Genomic DNA, 16,412 nt, shown 5'->3' on the forward strand with positions numbered 1-16,412 from the left:
ACATATTGCCTAAATGTAAAATATGAAATTTTCATATCAGAATAAAGAAAAAGCTTCCTCTTTTTCTAGGATTCCCACTTTCTCTTCTTTTTAGGGAAAAGAAAGACATCCAAATAGCAAATAAAGAAAACACAAAGAAGCTGAGAAATACTGATTCTTTCCTTATTAAAGTTAATAAATGTGTGGCAGTGTGGTACAGTCTTTAATTTCCAACCTGAAATTCAATAAATATTTAGTGTTATTGTGATTTTTTGGAATTAATGTTACAGCAGAAACCTAGACCACTTGAAAATAAGTTTAGAGTTATCATAGACTAGGATGAATAACATTTGCATAAATGTCATTCTAAAGTGCTTGAACTATTATCATTTATAGATATTTTTATCCAGTTCTTGAATATTTCTGTGAGGGAGGCATTAGAAATGGTCACACACACTGTATAGATTAAAAAAAAAACAGTAGCAGAAGCTGAGAAGCGGGGGGGTGGGATGCACACCTCTAATTTCAGCACTCGGAGGGCAGAGGCAGGTGGATCTCTGTGAGTCCCAGGACAGCCAAGGCTACACAAAGAAACCCTGCCTCACAAAAACAAAAGAACAAAAAAGCAAAAACAAAACATCCTAAATGTATAATAACGCCTTCCTAAATGATATTTGTCACATGATTTCTTCATTTAATGTGTGAAGCATGCATTTGCTAAATTTTAAATAATTCAGCATCGTGTGTTTTACAATATTCAAGTATCTCAAAGCTAAAATAGTTTGAACTACATATATTTGAGTATACTTATGAAGAACTTAACCCTCCATATTTATATAGATATTACATTCTTATCTAATTCGATTCTGGTATTACTTTAAAATTAATATAAACTATTGTGAGGAAAACCATTTTGTACATACTACGGAAAAAATATTTCTGTGGAGGGCACTAGAAACCCTTGCTGTGGTACAAAACAGAGTCTCCTAGAAAGACCTCATTCTTAAATGGCAGAAAGTCAGCCAGTGTTTTATACTGCTAATTATATTCTGGTCTGTTTCCTCCCCTGGTGACTTTAGAGAGGAACACAAGCAAGATCAAACCACCAGGAAGCATGTGTGCAAACAATGGGAGAAACCTTAGAACTCTGTAAATTACCCTGAAAATGCACATAAAGGACATACACACGTGTTATTTATTGGCCCATTGGTGGAAATCCCTTCCTTCTCTGATTTCAGTAACTAGATAACATAATCCAGAAAACACCACTTGATGTGCTTAAGAGCACACACACACACACATACACACACACACACACCACACACACACACACCACACACATACACACACACACACCACACACACATACACACACTCACACCATACCTTACCACACACAGGTCACACACACATACACACACACCACACCACACACACCACACACACCACACACACCACACACACAAACACACACATACACACACCACACCACACCACACACACACACACACACCACACCATACCACACACAGGGCTCACACACACACACACACACACACACACACCACACCACACACAGGTCACATACACCACACCACACACACATCCACATCCAAAACTGGAGGTTTTGCCACAATGTCAAAGTAGGTGATTCTAAAAGTGTGACGATTTCTGCTGTATATACATATACTTGAATCCAGGTATAGTTTGCATGCATGTTTAGATAGTGGACAATTTATGTCATATAAATTTTAGCATATATTTTTAAACTATGGCTTACAGGAAGAAGAATTTATCAGTGCTTATTGAAACCATGATTGATAGAATGTGTTAACATTTTATGTTAATGGAGTTTAACACTACTGTACAATCAAAGCATATAAATCCTTATCTTCCTGATTTTATTAATTTTTAATGTAAGCCTGATACCAAAACATTATTTAAATCTCCCATTACATATATTGTTTTCTTTCACTTATGTACTCAGATGCACATATAACTTTGGACTGAACAAACATCGTGTAGTGTATATGTCTTAGGGGCCACCACCATCAGGAATCCATAGCCATGATGTGAACTGAAGCATTGGAACTACTGAAGGACATTTACCCTCCTAGACTGCAATATAGCTAAGATATGGGAAACTGCAGAGTTTACATGTACATGTATTTAATGGCACACATATTCCATATCAAAAACCACCCCCCAAACCCATGTCTCTTCCCGCTAACCCTAAAAGGGACAACCATGTTTTACTTACAGGATTTGTGGCCACTAAGGCCTGGTTATTGGCCACTGCCGTGAGGTGAATGATTGTCACAATCGAATTACAAACAAATGAAAAGAACAGGTTTTTATGCAATGTAATCCGTTGGCAACTTAGGCTCCTACAAGGCAAAAGAAATACAATGTGTTGATATTATAAAAGTGTTTCTACATTTTAATTAAATGTAATTGCAAATGAAGTGCACTTTCAATTCATAGCAGTTGCTCTAACTTTGGGAAAATTATTTTGTTTATCCATAATTTTCTCTTGATAAAAATTTTAACTGGGGAAAAGCCCAGATGGAGATGAGTTTCTTTCATAAAGATGTGTGGGTTGGGGATGGGGAACTTGCCTGTGCAAACCTCTGCATTAATTTCTCTTTAATTCTGAACACAGTATTTGATTTATTCTGCAAAAGGCAGTTGAGATTCGGTGAAGTTATATAATCAAAAAACAAGCAAATGTCAAACTTGAATACTTCAGCTTACCTGAGACGCCCACACAGGTAAAGAGCCCCTAACTACACTGCACAGTCTGCATTGCCCAAACAGTCAAGACTATTTCGCTGAGCTGGCATAACTACACTTATATCGACCAGTCACGGGAAATATATAATTACATTAGATGAGCTGCATTAATGAAGATTAGCAATCACTGAAGAGGGTTGATTTGGTTTTGTAGATTGTTTTTCTGGTCAGTCCAGATGTCCTCAAGATAGAAAAAGAAGCTGACCGTTTACCATTTATATAAAACGAAGAACTGGCCTTGGGGCTCATACACAGTAGACTTCAGGACAGGGGTCATTGCTGTTGAATGAATCAGCTTTTCAGATTTAATTCTCAGTCAATCTTGGATTTTTTTTTTAGTACATAACTACTTTATCCACATTCAAGAGAACATCCCAGGGGTGCTGGAGCACCCTTATAGAAGCAGGGGGAGATAGCGGGTTTCTGGAGGGGAAACCAGAAATTTAAACAAACAAACAAAAAAACAATAAAAGAAAAATGTAAAATAAATAAATAAATAAATAAAAAAGAGAACATCCCAGCACATTTTCGTTCCTGAAGGAATGGAACACAGTTTTATTTGGGAGGGAAAAATGACAAAATGAAACCTACTGGAGGCCAACTGCTGACTGGCAATGTTGAACACTTGGGTAGAAATGCATGATACATCACTGCACTGCAGAAAATAAAACCTCGTGTGCACTCTAGTAAAACTAACCCAGACAAGTCTTTCTAGAGAAACCATCCTACACAATGCCAAGATTTCTACTCTGAAAAGTTATTAAAGTCCAATTTTCACTTCCCTTTACCTTAAAAAAAAAAAGAGTATGTTGAAATTTAGAATGGGGAAATCAATGTTTTCCTTGTTTACAACACAATCCGGACTATTTTTCTTCTGAAATGTCTATAGCTTTGTGATTCTATATATAGCTCCACTTTTTTAAAAAATGAGGAAGTCAGTGCAACCCAAACTCGTGATTATCAGTCGCCAGTGTGTGCTTAGTGCTCCTAGTGAAGATTTAGAAAAGTTTAATGGATGTGATAGTTCTTAAAATAACCATTGGATGTAGTTGAGTCATTTAATAGCAGGTGTTTGCAGCCATCTGCAATCCATCAAAATAGAATTACAACTCCGGGTTTCACACTTCAGTCAGTGAACTTGACTTGATTTCACAGGGCATGAAAGGAATGAGAGGAAGGCTCGGGTAAAGTCTGACCTATTGATGATATTCCACAGAAAAATGGGGATTTTAGACCATTTTGAAGACTAGCATGATTCTTCTAATTTAAAGCAATTCAACATTGTAAGATGGGTCTATGTTCAATAAAATGACATAGCAGTAACCCAATTTTGATTATTAACGATGAAGATTATTAACAATAAATAGAACAGGCCTACTTAAGGATTTTCTTTCTTACAGTAACTAATATTATTGTAATTTCGAGTATCAACCTACCAGCTCAAGCCACAGCCCTCTGCTTCAGCGATCCTGACATTCGGCTGAGCTGTCAGAACCGTTACAATCAAGAAGATCACTGTCCAGTCAGTTCACTGTACTCTGTTAAAACATACCCAAGTGCCTGACACTTTGGCCTATTGCCTTAGTTCCTTTCATTTCTGCCTGTAGGCACTGCACAATTAAACAAGTGCACAGATGCTGCGATACAACTTCTACCAATCTTGGGAGAAAAAACACAGATGTACACAGTGATTCACGTCGTTTCCTTCCAACCGTAGTCACTAACACACGCAAGTGGATTGGCGCAGACAAAAGTCAACTCGTAAGTGAAATTCTTAAATATAATCATTAAGCAAATGGATGATGTGCTTAAAGAAACACACCAAATTTTTGAGATCTATACATATAAAATATGTCCTAAGGGGCTACGGAAAAACCACAGAATAGAAAATGTGGTTGGAGAGTCTGGATTGTTTCCACTTCATATTCTTCTCTGATAACTATTTCAGAAAATCATTTCGAGATGCAGTTTTGGTAAGCAGAATTATACAGGCGATGGGCACAAGTGTGCCAATAATAGCGTTCTAGCATGTGCGGTTTCAGCTGTCTATTGGAACAACTTTAACAGGTAGCACCAATTCAGCATGCATGGTTCAGATGGGGTTTCTAATAGAAGCATGCTCCAATAGAACATGCTTCCTTGGAGCATGCATTTGAGCAAGGTTCTAGCATCTAATCCTCAGATCCCTTATCTATAGTAGAAGAGGTCATCATATCAAGCCTTGAAGGCTACATGTGACAAACCATGACATGTTTAGTACAACCTTCAACCTCTGGGGAATACCTAGTGGTCCTATTTATTGTTTTTAGCATCACTAACACGTGATCAATTTTGATTACACAGTCAATAGTTTCTTATACATAAGTAGATGGCATCAAATTCTATCTCAGTAATAGAAAACTAGTTCACCCCAGTGAACGTGATTGTTGGGGGGAGGGTGGCAATGGGGGGAGGATGGGGAAGGGAACATCCATAAAGAAGGGGAGGGGGAGGGGTTAGAGGGATGTTGGCCCGGAAACCGGGAAAGGGAATAACACTCGAAATGTAAATAAGAAATATTCAAGTTAATAAAAAAAATTAAAAAAGAAGAAAAGAAAATTAGTTCAATAGCACAACCGTTTGTGTCTGGTTAGTTTCGATTGATGCAATGAAACTCCATGACCAAAATGCAAGCTGGGGAAGAAAGGGTTTTATTCAGTTCACACTTACGCATCGCTGTTTATCACCAAAGTCAGGACAGGAGCTCAAGCATGGAAGGAACCTGGGGGCAGGAGCTGACGCAGAGGTACTAGAGGAACACTGCCTTCTGGTTCGCTTTCCATGGCTTGCTCAGCCTGCACTCTTATAGAACCCAGGGCCACCAGCCCAGGGACAGCACCAGTCACAGTGGGCTGGACCCTCCTCCAGTTGATCACTAAATTTTAGAATGCCCTGCAGCTGGATCTTCCGGAGGCACCCTCTCAATTGAGACTCCTTCCTCTCTGATGACGCTAGCTTGCATCAAAATGTATGTAACTCAATTAAAGAATTCAAAACCTATCACGTCTTTTGCTACAATCACAGGAATTTAACACTCAGAAGCTAATTTCAATGTGGCAAAATGTCAATTGACCAAACAGCCTAAATTACTTTCCCAGGGAATTCCATCCTGTCTGTACGAATCTCCAAACCACGGTGCACACAGCCACGGTAATCCAGTTCTACTGCTGCACCTTCAAAATTTGGCAGATAATGTGGCCAAGGACCTTAATTTTCCATTTGGGTTTGTTGTATGAAAAGAAAAATGTAACCTACTTTTCTCAGTATTAATAATGAGCAGCATAAAGTAAAGAAAGATGAGGCACAGTGGTACAACTGTAGCCTTACCTACAGACCATTGTTTTCTTGTTTCAATTTATCTAATTACTGACGGCTCAGATCACTTCCCTTTAAACCATTGGTCATGTATTTGAAAGGACAACTCATGCCAATCTGAGCGTTAGCAGAGATTATAGAAAACAAAGAATACATTAAAGGGATAGACTATATTTGATCATTTATCTATTGAATTGATTTATGCTGATTAGAATATTTGTGGTTTTGGTGTGTGTGGGCGTGTGTGTGTGTGTGGTGTGGTGTGTGTGTGGTGTGGTGTGTGTGTGGGTGTGTGTGTGTGGTGTGTGTGTGATGTGTGTGTGGTGTGTGTGTGTGTGTGGTGTGTGTGTGTGGTGTGTGTGTGTGGTGTGTGTGTGTGGTGTGGTGTGTGTGTGTGTGGTGTGTGTGTGTGGTGTGTGTGTGTGGTGTGTGTGTGTGGTGTGGTGTGTGTGTGTGTGCGTGTGGTGTCTGTGTGTGTGTGGTGTGGTGTGTGTGTGTGTGCGTGTGGTGTCTGTGTGTGTGTGGTGTGGTGTGTGTGTGTGTGTGTGGTGTGGGTGTGTGGTGTGTGTGTGTGGTGTGTGTGTGTGGTGTGGTGTGTGTGTGGTGTGTGTGTGTGTGTGTGGTGTGTGTGTGTGTGCGTGTGTGGTATGTGTGGTGTGGGTGTGTGGTGTGTGTGGGCGTGTGTGTGTGGTGTGTGTGTGTGTGTGTGTGTGTGTGTGTGTGTGGAGTAGACAATCTAATGAGGCTACTTGTGATCATCTAGATACATTGAAAGATGCCTGTCTATTTTCATAGAGTGCTTAATAAAATTCCCTATCCGGAGTTGGCCCTCTTCCATCATCCTCCTTTTCATGGGGACATCCTTGCCTATCAGGGCTGCCTCTTCAGCGCCACAGATGAGTTCTGGACTGCACAGACAGCAGGGCTTTCCTGTGGCTAGCTCGGATCTTCCTGTCTGTGAACTGTTATACAAGTTCTTCCCCTTGCCTGCTAATGGGCAAGAAACCATCGGGAGAGAAAACTGTTTTGTTGAATGTTTGTATTTCTTGCATTCCGGAGACAGGCAAAGACATTTTAGAGGCAAAATCAGTAATGATACAGTCACAATTTATTGAGTTTTTCATATATCCCAGGCATCTACACAAGCATACTAGAGTTATTATCTTAACAACCTCTCAGAATATCATTATCTTTTAATAAAATTGAAGAAAGTTATTCAAGGCCATCCATTTAGTAGATGACCTATTGAACCAGAAAGTTTGGAGGAAGCAATGAGTTTTATTTACTTTATATCCAATTAGTTACAATTTGTTGTTTATCTGCTGGCCCTAATATGTCATTTTTATCACAGTGGGAAGCAAACAGATACATGAACTGATGCCATTCTTAATATTTGTGCTAGAGCTCCCAGGGACTAAACCACTAACCGAAGAGTACACATGGACAGACCCATGGCTCCAGTTGCATATGTAGCAGAGGATGGCCTTGTTGGGCATCAACAGGAGGAGAGGCCCTTGCTCCTGTGAAGGCTCCCAGTGTAGGGGAATGCCAGGGTGGGGAGGTGGAAAGGAGTGGGTGAGTGGGGGAGCACCCTCATAGAAGCAGGAGGAGAGGGATGGGATAGGGAGTATACAGAGGGGAAACCGGGAAAGGGGATAACATTTGAAATGTAAATAAAGAAAATACCAATGAAAGAATTAAGACCGTGGCCAAAATTAAATGGCATACTCAGTACTGATCCAACCAGGACACAATAGCAGGGACACAGATTTTAGGTAGAGAAGATATCCTTAGTTAAAGTCATGAAGTCCATGTTCTGAAGAGGAGAAGGAAGAGGAGGAGGAAAACCAGAGAATGACAGCATAAGGCAGCAATGCACCTTTGCGCAGGTGAAGAAAATTAAAAGATTAACTTGCAAAATATTTTTTTCATTCTGGAAGATTTTACTCAGTTGTTATTTTTATTTTTCTGCTTTCTAATAGAAAACTATACACACACACACACACATATATATATAATATATATTTACTTTATTTTTCTAATTATCCTCATCTTCTTTAAGGTCTTAGTTTCTGACAACTGATTACGTCACCAGCAAGAGTATCAGTACAGTATCAGGTTTAGTGTTTCCTAACTTCTAAAATGATGGTACAATTCTAAGAAGGGTTTACTTTGAGTTCCTCATACATAGCCATATCCGTGTGCATGGATTAAGAAAATAAATTATTAAATGTGTTTGTTCCTCTTTAAAAAAAAGAAAAGAAATTATTAATGCCTGCAAGACTACAAGACCAGACTACAACATATATTCACCTCTGGAATAAAATTACTTTTATTATATGTTCTTGTTGAACCACAAAATTTCAATGCATTTAAATAACTGTATAGGTCTATGTGAAGCAATGGTTTGCCAGCTTAGTTAAAATAATTTTGTATCAGCCACCAAAACTAGACAATATTGATCAAGTCAAGAAGTGCGTGCTGACAGGAGCTGAAGGGGCTTGCAGCCCATAAAAACAATATTAACCAACCAGAGCTCCCAGGGACTAAACCACTACCCAAAGACTACACATGGACAGACCCATGGCTCCAGCTGCATATGTAGCAGAGAATGGTCTTGATGGGCACCAGTGGGAGGAGAAGCCCTCGGTCCTGCCAAGGCTGGACCTCCTAGTGTAGTCCCGGGAATGTCAGAGTGGAAGGTGGGGAGGGGGGTAGCTGGAGAGGGGGAACACACTTATAGAAGAAGGGGAGGGGGAGGGGGAGGAGATTATGGACAGGAAACTAGAAAAGGGAATAACATTTCAAATGTAAATAAAAAATATCCAATAAAAAGAAAAAAGAAAAATAGCTCTTTGGAAAAATAAAAATAATAATAATTTTGTATCACTCTACATCATTCTAATTTAGACAAAATTAAATAATCCTTTTGGTTTACTTTTCCAAGAAACTACATAAAATATGGTTATAAAGAATTTAATATTTATAAAACATCAATAAACACTTATCTTTAGCATATATGTATAGCTTCAAATCATACAACTATTTCCTAAAAGAATCTCATCTCTAATGGGTTATTTACTTATATTTCCATACATGAGACTGTCCTCAATCAGCCACTAGCAACAGTTATCTTAGAGTTGAAACAGTTTTTATTGAGCAAAATCCATTACTTCTTGCCCTACGTTGCCCAAATCTATTACTCTAATGTGGAAATGCAATTTTATTACATAATTCAGTATATATCTTTAATATTTTTTGCAACCCTGACTCATATTATGTAATGTAGTTGGTTTTAACTCACACAGCATTCAATATGAGGAACGCAGTTTTAAATACACTCATTTAACTATGACGCAGAGATAGACTGAGTATGAATTGATAAACAATACTAAGAAAAACATATTTAGGTAAGCAAAATGCAATCTTAAGCTAGAGGAAGCATGGATACACATATACGACATATCATTTAGGCTAAGTACATAGAACTTGCAAAAGAACAAATAGATCACAAGAGTTTGAAAAGCAAAGATTGGTAGGTGGGTTTGACAGGCATGCAGTCACACAACTCTAGATGACTACGGACTCAGACTTTGTCAAAGGCAAGGTCAAAAGTCATTAAATGAGCCACGTTTAAGGGATGGCTCTGGATTCCCAGTCAAGTTCATGAGACAATTTTGTATGTAGAACAAGACTCAACATCGGATTCCTTTGATTTTCAGCTCTTAAAGGCTGAATTATATATGACTTCTGTAGGAAAATTACGGCTACAAGGAAAAAGGATACCTGCTTTAATTCAAGAGAAATGTGCAGACAAATAAAACTGATTGAAAATATTTAGATGAACCTGGGAAGAAAGGTAAGAGCTTGAGTCAGTCTCCTTGAAACATCTATGTCCAAAGCATACGCACATGATCCCGACACGGCTATCTCACTGAGTTGAGAATGCGTGACTCCTGCTGTATTTTATTTGGAACTCATGTCAATAACCCAGAAAGATCATTTCTACATGCTTGAACATATGCAACTTGCTTTAAAAGAAGTTAAACTTAGCATCTAAAATTTCAGCAGAGATGTCCTTACAAGAAATCAAAGCAAATTGGAAAAAAAAACAAAAACAAAAACAAAAACAAAAAAGCACGCAACGCACTGTGCTTTCCCTGACGAGTCAGACAGATGCTGCACGCTCCCTTTCGTGTGCAAGCCTTTCATCTGAGTTGAAAGTAAAAGCAGGTTTGCTCTGCTTCCAGCTTTTGCACAGTAATTAAAACATAATTTGTAACTAATTCCAGTAAAGTTTATTTATTTTTTATCTAGAGGGTTCTGCTTTGTTTTTCCAAAGATTATATGAGTAAGTCATTGCCTCTGAGGGCTTGGAAAACCCCAAAGTTATGGCCCTGTCTCTCCCCTCCCTTTCTGTTCTCTTTCTTTTAATCTCCTGCTCTGACTTTTTACTCTAATTGGCTCTAATATAAAACAAATCTATCTGGTGAACGGCGTTTCATGTTCTCTGTTTCTAATTTAAAGCATGGATGAGCAGAGGACTGTTGTCTTCCCTTTCTAAACAAAAAATAACAAAGAGCGCCCTAAATCAACATTTTGTATAGTTCTGGGCTTTTATATGAGGGCGGGTCAGTGACCCTTGATGACCGAAGTGGGGAAAAGACTTTCCTCTACCAAAGACGAACTGAAGAAGACTGCAGCAGCAGGAACTGGGTTAAGAGGCAGAAGAATGTGTCGGTGGGTTTTTCTCTCACACAGTGATTTTATCTGAAACATCAGCCTCCCTAGAAATTGCTTCCAGGTTATTTGGCACGAAACTAATAACTTCTATCATCCTCGGCAGTCGATGAACATGCTTCATGCAGCCTTTAAACCTAGGAATTTCTGAGGTGCCCAGACCTTTTTTTTTTTTTTAATTTACAGTCTGCCATCTTATTTTCCTTGGACATTTCAGAGTCCTGATCTAAATGCTTTCTTACTTGATGGAGAAAGTAAAGTCTGAAAAACCTCAAGGAATTTGTCAGAGGCTAAAGATAAGGAATGGACAAGTCAGTTCTGGACATAAACTACCAAGCCTCTATGTCTTCACCCATCAAATGTTTATTGAGTGACAAATTTGTGCAAGATACTATTCCGGAGCTTAGCGTGTGTGAAGAACCAAAACAAAAGATGGTTTCGGCTATCCTGACTCGAGCATTTGTCATATTTCACTAAGGCCTATTTAATAAGAAAGGAAAAATAATTTTTTGTTTTATTCTGTTTCTTTCTGTTCAAACTATGATTCAAGAATGTCCAAGTCAAAGGAAATAGCTAAGTCAAACAGAAAGATCATAGATTGAGAAGGACCTAGGAAAGTTAGTTCTTTACTGGAATATAAATAAAGGTAAGAATTAGCCTAGACAATATCTTGTGGCTTCTAGCTTACAATTTCTTCCTTTTGAAATTCTGTTCGTCAAAAAAGCATACTTTTCAATGGCAATATCATGTCACAACTCTGACTCGTGAGTCAGATGGGTCTCTCTTCCTTCATGTTCTTACAGGTCTTTGTCGCTCTCTCTGCATTAATATTTTTAAAAATTGTGTGGTTATAACGTGGATAATGCTGGGCAATTTCACAAATGTAGTCAAGTCTGTGTTCCCAAGTGAATTAGTAACTCACTGTTTTCTTTTTTTTTTTTTTCCGGAGCTGGGGACCGAACCCAGAGCCTTGCGCTTCCTAGGCAAGCGCCCTACCACTGAGCTAAATCCCCAACCCCGGAACTCACTGTTCTCTGAACAGTTCATAAATGTCAGGTACTGTGTGGGTCTGCGGTGTGTAACAGTTTCCTACAAGATTGAAACCCTCCACCTTCCAGGGAAGCGCCTCAAGCAGAAAGGTCAGCAACTCAGAAAGGCCTCAGAAAGTCCCTCAAGCTCACCACGTCACTGAACCCCCTCCATGACAGCGTAAGCAGCAGAAGTTCCTCTCAGACTAGTTGGAACCAAACTTCAAAGACCTTCAGAGAAGACAAGCTGCAAAGAAGACTCGGAGGCCAGCCCCACTATATGGAAGTGGTTTAGACCGAGTGAGGCAGCTGGAAGGGAAACTCTCCAACCAGCTGAGCTGCCGGCAGACGGGGCGATGTGCTCCAGGGTCCCAGTTTTGTGGGCTGTCACATGTGCTTGCATGGTCCCTGGTGATGCAGCTGCCTGTTAGTCATTTCTGCTTCTGTCAGTAACTCCTCACCCATATTCCTGTAACTCTAATAAACCTCGCTGGTTCACCAAGCTGGACTGCTGTGGTCTCCATACTTTGCTCTGTCGTGAGCTCCATATATGGGGTGAGTAGGTGCATATGTAGTGTCTCCCAGGAAAAGTTTTGTTACACAACGGTCTACTTAAAACATAATGGCTCACTTTAGAAAAAGAAAAGGTTGAGCTTACTTAAACCAGAACTGGACGAAGAGCTCACTACTACTGAACATCCATATAAACATTAAAATATAACCCGTGCTGTTAAACAGTCTTGCTACATTTATTAAAATTGTGTCCAGATTCAAATGTGTGCCTGTCATACTAACTCACAATTAAAAGACGCTGATAATTTTTTAATAAAGTCCAGTAAATAAACAGTTCATTATAATTTTACTATAAAGACTAGGTATAAGCAAAGTAATTATTTTCAGTCTTTTAATATTTTTGTAGAGGCCAAAAACCAAATCTCTTAAATTGTTAGATAACTCATTTGATGTAACAAGGTTTTAATTGTGTGTGTTATATAATTTTTTAATTTTTTTATTGATTCTTGGTGAGTTTCACTTATGTACCTCAATTCCACTCATCTCCCCATCCCTTCATATCCAGCTTACAAACTTGCAACCTCCCTAATCCCCCCCCAAAAAACGTAAAAACAAAAACTATCTTGCATTGGAAGCTGAAGTGTGTCACAGTGTGTCTTTTATCCACACATCTTTCCTTGCAAATGTTCATTGCAATGAGTCATTGGCCTGCTTCGAGACCTCTGGTTTCTGCTACGCACTATTAGTACTTGATCCTCACTGGGATTCCTTTCAGGTATTCTGTTGTACCCTGAGTCATGGTGATCCTGCAACTTTGCATCTGCGGGATTGGCTCTTTCACACACTCCAGCGGTTCATGCCTGAGGTAGATATTGGGACAGGTCAGCTCAAAGCCCTGGATTTGAGCCTGGGTGGTAGCTGAGTTGGTCAACCTACCAGCTCTCCCAGTCACACGACCAGGGTGAGATCTCCAGCACTGCCTGGCTACCTCAACCAATGCTGTAGCTCTCACACCCTCAGGCCACCTTGCCCAAGCCTTTGCCACCAGGGCCAGCTCTACTATGCTTCCCAGGCTAGGTGCATGGCCAACTCTTCTGACTGCGACAGCCAGTGAGGGGCAGGGACAGCTCTCTCACCCTCATGAGCTTAGACCAATTCTCCCACCTGCCACAGGTAACATGAGTCAAGGTGGGGGGTAGGGCATCTCTCCATCACCTATGCCACCTCACAGAAGAGAAATGGCAGGGCCAGCTCTCCTGTGCTCCTGCCCTTCAGACTGGGTCACCCCCAAGCCCGTCACCAGGTTCAGCTCTACTGTGCTGCCTGTGCAGGATTCAGGGCTCTCTCTCTCAAGTGCTTCAGCTGGCAGGAGGTGGGGCCAGCCCTCCAGAATGCCTTAGCTACAGAGAGGCCAGGCCAGCTCTGCACAGCCTTGGGACATCAGCATGGTCCAAGCAGCAGCCCAGACCAAGATGTCCACATGGTCTTCAGTAGTACCGGGAATTAACACAGACCCATGCTGCTACATGGACACAGACCCAAGCATGGCCCTCAGTGTCAGCACAAGCCATAACTTCACCGTGGCCTCGGGTGGCAGGGCAGATACTCACATCTGGCAGTTCCTCTCTACCCTCAAGTGTCCAGTTCCACTTCTCTTCACAATGCTTCAGCCTGTCTGCTTCTCTTCCTCTCCCATCTGTCCACCACATATTTGCACATTGCAGTGCTCCTGCTGCAGGTGGGCTACGTGGCTGGTGGGCTTCTGGGTGTCTCCCCAAGCCCACACCACATATATCATTATTTTTAAGAGCAAAATTTTAGCAGATGTCAAGTACTTGTATTTACTACATATTGGTCTTCAATGTTTCAACTGCTCTTTTTCCTAGAAAATTTTCCATTAAGACACATAATTTCTTTCTTGAATACAGAGATCTACGTACCTCTGACTCTCAAGTGCTGGGATTAAAGGTGTGCACTACCAATGCCTGGCTTCTCTTTTCTTATTATCCAAACTGGGTTATATTTACAACACAGGAACAAAATTAGGGACAATAGGAAATATCTGGTCTGTTTGGGAGTGAGGTTTGTATCAGCCTATTATATCTTTGAAAGTAATATATTTAAATAAATATATGAGCTCAGCTTTGAAAAAATGATTTCCATAGATACTTTGGAGGTTTTAAGTCTTAATCTTTAAATATCGGTTGAATGGTGTTTGCTTTTAGAATAAAACAGATCAAAGGCATCAAAACACTAAGCCAGATATTCTTTCAAATTCATATCAATGATAGTAATTTAATACATTTATTTTGCATGAAAGTATTCTCACGACTACATATTCTGCTACATATTTTAACTTAAACATAACTCACTCTAATTCCCATTACAAAATTCCTTCTCCGTTTATGGATTCTTAGGCTTTGAAAGAACATCATAAGACCTCTGTTCCAGCTATGAGCCCTAAATAAGAACAACTGACTACAATATTCTTTGGTGTGTATGAATGTGACCAGCATGGTGTACATGTGTGGGAACAAGCACAAAGACCTGTGTTTATGCATGTGGAGGCCGCTGCTTGACACTAGACATTTTCCTCAATCAATCTCTAATTTACTTTTTAAAGCAGTATGTTCCTTTGAACCTGGAGCTTGCCAATTTGGCTAAATTGGCTGGCCAGCAGGACTGTAGGGTTCTTTATCTCCCCAGCACTGGGGTGAGAGGTCTCCTGCTCCCACCTCTTTGCACGGATGCTGAAAGTCCAAACTCAAGTCCTGTACTTATGCAGAGAGCACTTTCCTGACTGAGTCATTTCTCTGGTCCATCATGTCAATATTCTTTTTTTTTTGTTAAATTTAGAGAATACTTTATTAGTTTTTGTAATCAAACCCACGTAGATAAGACCTTACATATTTAATACAGTGCGTTACCCCTGTACAAATGGAAAAAACTTAAGTTCAACATTTCTAGACCAATATGGCTGTTAATTTCTGTACAGTGCCAACTCAACACAGTGAACGGGGATACTTTTTTCCAAAGTTGACAGCACAGCTAAAGTTTCAAAAAATTCAAATTATATATCTGTATGTATATATTTATATTTTATAAAAAGACCAATAATAGCAGTGTGTTATGCATCAACAGCAGCAACAGCTTTTCCAGGTTCTGCGGTCATCTGAACAAAACTGTAGAGACATCCAGCACACTCCATTAAAAAAAAAAAGTAAAAAAACAAAACCCGAGAAAACAGCACAGTTCTGTTACTCTTGTGGTACCTGGCACCATTTTTTTTAGATTAGCTTCTCAATCATCATCTGGAAAGAAAACATTCTGAGCAACATCATTAAAAACAGCTCTGATAAAGCACGGTCACTACTACGTATCATAAAGCAGGTACAAGCTATTTTACATCCACAGAGGTATGATACAGTACTGTCCTACATCTATAATACTAGAGGATACAATTTAAAAGGCATTATTTGAGGCTTGATTCTACTTTTCCAGCAGAGGGCCCAAAGGATGGTGTGACACAGCTTTGTAAAGAAACATACTCTAGACAGGATTTCCTTTCACTAGTGGCACAGTTCTAAGGATTCATTCTCTCCATGAATGTCAGCTAAAACCGTTATTAAAAAAATGAAATATCCCTAGAACAAAACCGTATAACCACCGGATTCACATGAAGATGACCTAGTGGAGACAAGCTGGACCTCACCTTACCAACAAGCTATCAAATCTGTTATGTTTAAACAGTGAGACCTCCAAGGAAGGAGATGCCAAGTAGTGCTTCAAAGCTTCGGACCACAATCAAACACAGCATCCTTTTCAACAGAAGCAGAAGCTCATCTGAATATGCTCAAGGATGCTGACATCAACATTTAATCATCTCCTCACTCATCCAGGAAGAAGGGGAGATCAGTTACTACTGTACTTTATTGTGTTCAACCAAATCACCATGTTACAAAAATAGCAAGCTGCCATAATAAAAAATAAGGCTCCTCTATCCAG

At 39.8% G+C, this 16,412-nt stretch overlaps 1 protein-coding gene across 2 annotated transcripts in view; it reads right to left on the reverse strand.

Annotated features, from left to right (window-relative positions):
- Calcrl (calcitonin receptor like receptor) overlaps positions 1 to 16,412 on the reverse strand; it is a 96,907-nt gene that overhangs the window by 17,712 nt on the left and 62,783 nt on the right. For both annotated transcript variants that reach the window (XM_087648811.1, NM_012717.3), the window contains 1 exon segment: positions 2,240 to 2,366. In XM_087648811.1, the coding sequence (XP_087504937.1) occupies positions 2,240 to 2,366 (127 nt within the window).

The sequence above is a fragment of the Rattus norvegicus genome, chromosome 3 (genome assembly GCF_021556685.1).
Source record: "Rattus norvegicus strain SHRSP/BbbUtx chromosome 3, alternate assembly SHRSP_T2T, whole genome shotgun sequence".
Classification (NCBI taxonomy): domain Eukaryota; kingdom Metazoa; phylum Chordata; class Mammalia; order Rodentia; family Muridae; genus Rattus; species Rattus norvegicus.